Source organism: Myotis brandtii, unplaced genomic scaffold, assembly GCF_000412655.1.
Source record: "Myotis brandtii unplaced genomic scaffold, ASM41265v1 scaffold693, whole genome shotgun sequence".
Taxonomy (NCBI): Eukaryota; Metazoa; Chordata; class Mammalia; order Chiroptera; family Vespertilionidae; genus Myotis; species Myotis brandtii.
This window is the reverse complement of record NW_005370710.1, coordinates 1,910,305-1,917,393: the sequence shown is the minus strand read 5'-3', so window position 1 is coordinate 1,917,393 and position 7,089 is coordinate 1,910,305. Positions and strand designations below refer to the sequence as shown.

The 7,089-nt window shown below is 58.1% G+C and overlaps 1 protein-coding gene across 1 annotated transcript in view; it reads right to left on the bottom strand.

The window, feature by feature from the left end:
- ITPR1 (inositol 1,4,5-trisphosphate receptor, type 1) overlaps nucleotides 1-7,089 on the bottom strand; it is a 173,427-nt gene that overhangs the window by 59,610 nt on the left and 106,728 nt on the right. The window contains exons 34-37 of the mRNA XM_005881921.2: nucleotides 7,037-7,088; nucleotides 4,675-4,823; nucleotides 3,534-3,645; nucleotides 486-518 (exon numbers count right to left, since the gene is read on the bottom strand). Of these exons, the coding sequence (XP_005881983.1) occupies nucleotides 486-518; nucleotides 3,534-3,645; nucleotides 4,675-4,823; nucleotides 7,037-7,088 (346 nt within the window). The remainder of the gene's footprint in view (nucleotides 1-485; nucleotides 519-3,533; nucleotides 3,646-4,674; nucleotides 4,824-7,036; nucleotide 7,089) is intronic.

Here is a 7,089-nt window from a genome sequence, read left to right as displayed (position 1 = left end):
CACCACAGGCCCGCGGTGCGGCCGGGGAGGCCCAGGGGCACCTGGGGTTTGCTCTCTGGCAAAATTAAGTGTGAACCCCCCCCTCGCACTCAGTCCTTTCCAACATGGAGACCAAGAGGGCGCTGGTTTTCAGAAACACATGCAAACTGTGCCCACGCAGGCACCGGCTCCCGCGTCTGCTGCTCTGCATGGAGACAAGCTCTGCGAGCTCCAGACAGGCTGCTGGCCGCGCCCACCCCGAGTGCAGGGGACACCCCAGGCAGGGACGGACTCTCATCTCAGTGGGGAGCACCCCTAGCGAGACTCAGACAGGATCCCCGAGGACAAATGGCCCGCCCGCGCACGGGCAATGCTAACACCACGGACACAGAGGACGGAGACTCGTTCCCACGAACATACACAGTCAGACACGAGGCGACAGAGACGGGACAGGCCACAGGGCACGGGGAACAGCAGCACGACATGGAAAAACAAGGAAATTAGACCTCGGCGTTCTCCAGTTCATCAATGGAAATGAGCTGGAAGAGAGAAGAGGGAGAGAAAAGGAGGAAACGTTAGGACAGGCGGCGTCAGCGAGGGCGTGAGACCGCCGCCAGCGGGTCTTAGCGCTGCTGCACAGAGTGAAGCCGTGTCAGAGGGCACCCTGGGCTCCACCGCACCTCCCAGGAGGCTGTCCCCGCGGCAGGCAGCAACCCTCGGTCACGTGACCGGGGGCCCGGAACCCGCCTTTCCAGGTCTGCGTGGACGTGGCACTGCCCATCGCCGAGGGCAAGGGCTCTGTCCCCGCCGAGACCCACGGGCTGGGGGAAGAGGGCGGGAAAGAGCAGGGAGAAGGTGGGGGTCAGACCCACTCAGCTCAGGAGGGAAGGCTTTCTTCCCACTCATTTGCCATCCCGGACGGGGGGCTGCGGTCCTGACCCAGTTGGGGTGAATCTGGATTGGCTTCCACTTCGCCAAGCAACAGACCCACACGGTTGAGCCTCGCACAAGGTGGGTTCGAGCGGAGGCAAATGGGCATGTGCGTGGGCCCTCGCAGCTCAAGCCCGCGTTGTTCAAGGGGGGGCTGTACGCCCCAAGCCCAGACTCTCTAAATCCCGGGGCTGCTCCTAATTCAAGAAAACACTCGGCCGGAGGCGGTGCGTGCCAACTCGAGCGATATTGGTAACCATCCATTGGCATCGAGTCCGAGAAAGACCAAGAGCTGGTCACACACTGCCTGTTGCAGGACTGAGGGAGGACCTGAGGGATTATTATTAGGCTGCGCTAACATTTAGCAAATTTAGCTGCTGCTGAAATCATGGCGCCTGGAAATGCTCACACATGCGTGCCTTCTTCAGAGAGAAAAGCAGCGGGTGGCGGCCAGGGGCTGACGGTCTGCGTGAAAGGCAAACCCCAATGTTACCCGAGGTCACGGCTCTGCAGTAATGAAATCGCTACCCCCGCTCAGAGGGAACCTGGGGCTTAAATCAACCCCCAGAGATCCTTTTACATTCACCCTTGGCCTCCGAGTTTCTTTCCAAAACTCTGCCCAGTAACTTAACAGCAGCTTAATGAACGCCCTGCAGCCGCCTGGGAGGAGCCAGCACACAGGGCAGCCACGCCCCTTCCCTGCAGGGTCGGGGCTTGAGGATCCCCTAGGAGTCAGGGACCGCGTCTGAGTCTACGTCAGAGACGTGTGGCTGTGGGATGTTGTGTGTGCGCGTGTTTTTAAATATGTTTTTATCGACTTTGTTTTTAGAGACTCATACAGGTTCCTAGAAGGTCCTTCGCTGCAGTCCCCAACGTCCCTACGGTATTTCCACTTTCATGGGAGGGATGCACGAGACTGGACAGAGCTGTCACCTGCCTCCAGCCTCTCTACCTGGTGGCCGGATTCCTCCTCCTGCTGGCAGAGGCCTGAGCGGGTGCCTCCTGAGCTCTCCGGGATCCCGACTCTCATGGGCGCTCCCTCCCCTCCCCCTCACGCCCCGGAGGGCACCCTCGGGAGCTCTGTAACAGGAGGGCCGCAGCCCCTCAGGGCCCCATGCCCACGTGCTCCCAGGGGGCACCAGCGGGCAGGGAACAGCAGCGAGGAGTGAACCCTCCACGTGGCCCAGGGACCCTGGCGGATTCGCCCGCCAGCCACAGGCTCCCCAGCTCCCCACGCCTCTCCCTCCAGGGGACAAGGAAGCTTAACGCCAACTGGAGCAGCCTCGGGAGCTGGGACACCCGCTTACTCTAAGGACCTTGGTCACAAAAGGAGCAGATATTCTAGAGAAAACTGTGGTCTCCACTGGATTTTTAAAATCCAGTTTTATGCCCCAAACGTGCAAGTATATTCACAGCTCGTTTAGGCTCCTCAGTGGACTCCGCTGTGTGATGGAGAGTGAATCTGTGCCACTAGAATCATACTCTACAAACAGTTTTAAAGCCTCTTTAAGAAAAAGAAAGCCCTGGTGGAATAGGTGGCTCCTCGTTCCTGCCTGGGGCACCCCGGCTGTCACCCCCGCTCCAGGCCTCTCCTCCTCCTTCCGGCTTGGCACTGCTCTTTGCGTCTATTCTGCGCATTTATTAACGCTTTCCTGGCTGGCTTCTCCCCAAACTCCCACGGAGCTCAGATACTGATGTCCTAGTCAGTCAGCATCACTCCTCTTCTAATGGACACACTTCAAACGTGGTGACAGCGAAGGGCCTCGTGGTCTGGGGCGGTGGAGGAAGGAGCAGAGGAAGGGGCGCTGCTGTTCAGTTTTATTTCTTCTTCAAAGGCTCCCGCGGTAACGACAGGGGACTGACCGCCAGGTGAGACAGCCAGACGCCTGCAGCCTGTGCTGCTCGCCCCACCTGGCTGTCACCAGGGGACAGTTCCTGAACGTCATCACCTTTGAATGAAAACTGCTGTCATCTCAACGCAGGCCCAGGCCTGGGGAGAGGGGTGACGGGAACGTTTTCCACACACTCTCACTCCCTGCACAGCCTCTCCCCGCACACCCTCGCTCCCCGCACACCCTCTCGCACAACCTCTCCCTGCACACCCTCTCCCCGCACACCCTCGCTCACCGCACACCCTCGCTCCCGTGCACACTGTCACATCCCAGGCCTGCCTGTGTCACCACCTCCAGTAGAAACAGTGACACGTTTGCCTGCCTGGGTTCCAGGCAGAACTGGGGGAGTTCGTTAACGCTCGGGAGGACCGTGCAACATCCCGGCAGGAGGCAGGTGAGCACAGGCATGCTCAGAGCAGAGCCCCCAGCCAGCACCTCACCTCCTGAGGCAGAAACGACATTGGCATCCGAACTGGGAATGTAAACGATGGGAAATCTCATTACTCTTTCTCGACAACAACTTATGTGACCAGCAGCCTCTGAGCGAGAACTAATTTTTCTGCTTTGAAAGGAGTCAGTCTCGTCTTTCAGCTGCTCCAGGGGCCGGAGACGAGGCTTTAAAAACAGTGAACCTCTCGGTCACGTCACCGCGCCTGAACGGGGGCGGCTTTCTAACCCTCCACCTGGGTTTCCCAGCGACGCCTGGCTCTGAGGTGGGACGCGAGGCGGTACCTTCTCGCCGTAGCCGCGGTCCTTGGTCATCATCTCCCGCAGCGTCTGCAGGACCTTAATGCACAGCTTCTCCTCGTTCTCCTCCAGCAGCTGTTTGGTGTGTTTTATCAGCCTGAGGGAGGGGGGAGCCACACGTTACATCCCTGCAAGGACCTTCCAGTAACAAAACACAGTTCCCAGCCACTTACGGGACTCCTCAGTTCATGAGCAAACATTGGTCAAGGGCTCCCTGCGAACAGTCAGCGACGGTGTCTCAATGGCGCCACCTGCTGGTCGGTGACAGCAAACACACGCTACCCCGCTGAGACTGACCTCGCAGAGAAAGGAGGAGCGGTCCCCCCATCTGCTGCTTATCCACTGAGGGTTGCCAGTCACGTGGCTAAAATACGCCGGCAGAGCCCAAGACCTCATGACGACAATGGCTGGGCCAGCACACGCTGTCCCCTTGTCCTTGGGAAGACTCAGAAAGGCAAACTCCAGGACCCATCCCATGGTCAAGTTCAGCAAACGGTCTGGCCTGGGACAGCTCTTTGTCTTTGCTGTTGCCCCACAGCACAAACAAAGAAACTACAAAGTTTTAGGAAGGCTGTGAGGCCCCACAGGGCTGGAGAGTTTCGAGGGCAGGAGGGGGGAGACCTTTTTCGGTCCATGTTGCAGCCCACAGGGGGCGCTGTCAGTCCTTGCTGAGTGGAAGACGCATGAACGGGGCGTGCAGTTAGAAGGAGGCATTCTCACCCTGGCCGCTTTGGCTCAGGGGATAGAACGTCGGCCCACGAACTGAAGGGTCCTGGGTTCGATTCCGGTCAAGGGCACGTACCTCAATTGCAGGCGTGTGGGAGGTAACCCATCAGTGTGTCTCTCTCATATCGATGTTTCTCTCTCTCTGTCTCTCCCTCTCCTTTCCACTCTAAAAATCAAAATCAATGGAAAAATATCCTCTGGTGAGGATTACCAAAGGGAGACATTCTTGCCCAAACCACAGTGAACCCACACACTGGGACGGTGGGGCAGGACCGTGACCTTGCGCTCAGCAAAGCTGAAAACCAGGCCAGCATTTCCTTCCTCGGGAGCCACTGCTGGGTCTGGTCCCCGGTCCCCGGGCCCCGAGACTGACCCCTGACCCCCGGGGAGGGCCGCTCACTTGCAGATGAAGCCCCCGCTCTCGCACTTCCTCCGGGCGTCCGTGTTCTCCGGGAAGAGCAGCTCCGGCCGGTGCAGCACGTCCACCAGCACCGACAGCTCGGCCTGCACCAGCGGCCGCAGCCGGTCCTCCAGCGCCGAGACGATGTCCTGGGAGGGAGCAGCGGTGAGCGGGGCAGGCGGGAGGGCGAGCGCACACATCTCACCTCCACACGCCCAGAGACTCGCCGGTTAGAGGGACCGACACACGCCATTCGCCACTGCCCTACGGTTACCTGACGCATCGGCCCCGGGCAGAAGGCAAAGCACACACAGGCCCACTCCCACCCGCCTCCTTTCCAGACGGGCTCTACGCTCCTCGAGGGATCGTCCCACCGATGTTAAAACTGGACGCGAGATACGTTCGACCGACCACGCGGGACGATGTCTACGATGTGAGCGCGACAAAGGGTCACACGGGGGTGTGGACTCTACAATCCAGCTTTTATAAACGTCAACTCTAAAGGGTACGCACCACCCACTATTCAGACACCATGGGCCCTGGCTGGTGTGGCTCAGTGGATAGAGCGTCGGCCTGTGGACCGAAGGGTCCCAGGATCGATTCTGGTCCAGGGCACATACCTCGGCTGCAGGCTCCTCCCCAGCCCAGGCCCTGGTTGGGGCACATGCAGGAGGCAACCAAACAATGTGTTTCTCTCACATCGATGTTTCTGTCTCTCCCTCTCTCTTCCACTCTCCCTAAAATTCAATGGAAAAATACCCTCGGGTGAGGATTAAAAAAATAATATTTTTTTAAAAAGACATCACAGTGGCCTTGGTGGTGGGATTTCGGGAGCTGCTGACTTTCTCCTCTGTATTGGCATTGAGTCCTGTCCAATTGCTTTCAATGAGCATGAATTATTCATGGACTAAAAAGTCATACAGAAATGAGGACACAAACGAATGAACATGCGGTATCAACATGCTAAGTACATGTACCCTGATAGCATGATGGTCTTCAAATGCAAAACACACAGCTGCAGGAGAGGAAAACAGAGAGAAGTTGAAAGAGCAGCAAAACCAACGCAACAAACACCGTCTAAAGGCAAATGGCAGGAAACACATGAGAAATTATCTCCCAAAGATGCTGCCGCTGGCCGATGGCTCGGTGACGAGACCCTCGCTGGAGCCATCCTGGCTCAGACGGGCCGGGCAGAACACGGCATGCTACGGTGACGAGACCCTCGCTGGAGCCATCCTGGCTCAGAACTCGGCATGCTGGGTAACACAGGAGGAGCCAGAGAACCATGGAGACTCACATGGGAAAGGCCACTGACCTCGCGTTCGCCCCAACCGGGGCCCAAATTTCATAGGTCGTGGTCAACGAAAAATCGATGGGTCTTTTGCCCAGAAACTAAACCTAAAATATGTGGATATAACTTCATCTTATGTTTGACAACATTTATAATCACTCGATAGTATTCAGAATGCATGAATGAATCAAACTAATTCTTGCGGGTAGGGGGCGGGAATTTCCCCAATGGGATGGCAACATTCCTTAATTCCTATCAACTTTCCCGCACAGTCAAAAAAAAGAGGGTCACTGTTGCAAATCCTCTGAGGGTTTCATCAGTTTCCCGGAGAGGTTCCTTTTGGAAAGCACCCGACTTCCTCTCCTCCGATCCCATCGGTGCTGGTGCGAACTCACAAACCTCCACTCGTCGACAGCACGGATGGGATTGGATGGCGCTTCGACACCGTGCGCATGAAACCCGCCTCTTTGCCAGGTCTGGCCCCGACAGGGCAGCCGATTCGCACTGTATCGTCCAATGTATGACATCCGACAATCGGGGAGACCGACAGACAAAGCCGGCGAAGCGATGGCAGGGAGAGGGCCAGGGTTAGGCGAGGGGCGTCTGCATGGGGTTAATCACACAAGCGTTGGGCCTGCGAGTGACTGTCCTCCCTTCCCGACCACCTCCGCTGTCCCGGGCGGTCTCCTAACGCCAGGGACTCAGACAAGAACGCAGTCGACGCTGAGGACCCGTTAGCCCCTGGCCACGTCTTCCTAACAAGCAGCACCTGCCCTTCTGAGTTTTATTTTACTCTCCAAGAACATGCTTACTATTCCCTCCTCAGAGGCGCACGGTCCCCAGGCTTCGGAAAGAAACCTGCAAACCTACGAGTAGCCTTTAAAGACCGCGACTGTGGGGAGCTCTCCCCTCGCCGGCAGCTCCCCTCCTGGTCGCCCGTCTGTCCGTGGGCCTCGCACTGCGCTCACTGCACCGCCTCCCCCTCCGCCCATCTGGGCCTTCCTCTGGCTCCAGAAGCACAGCTGGGTGCGGGCCGCCCTGCCAGGCAGGCTGGCTTCCCGCCGGCATTACCTGCAGCCTCTCGATGATGTTGCGGTAGTCCCTGGAGGCGGCCAGCACCGAGT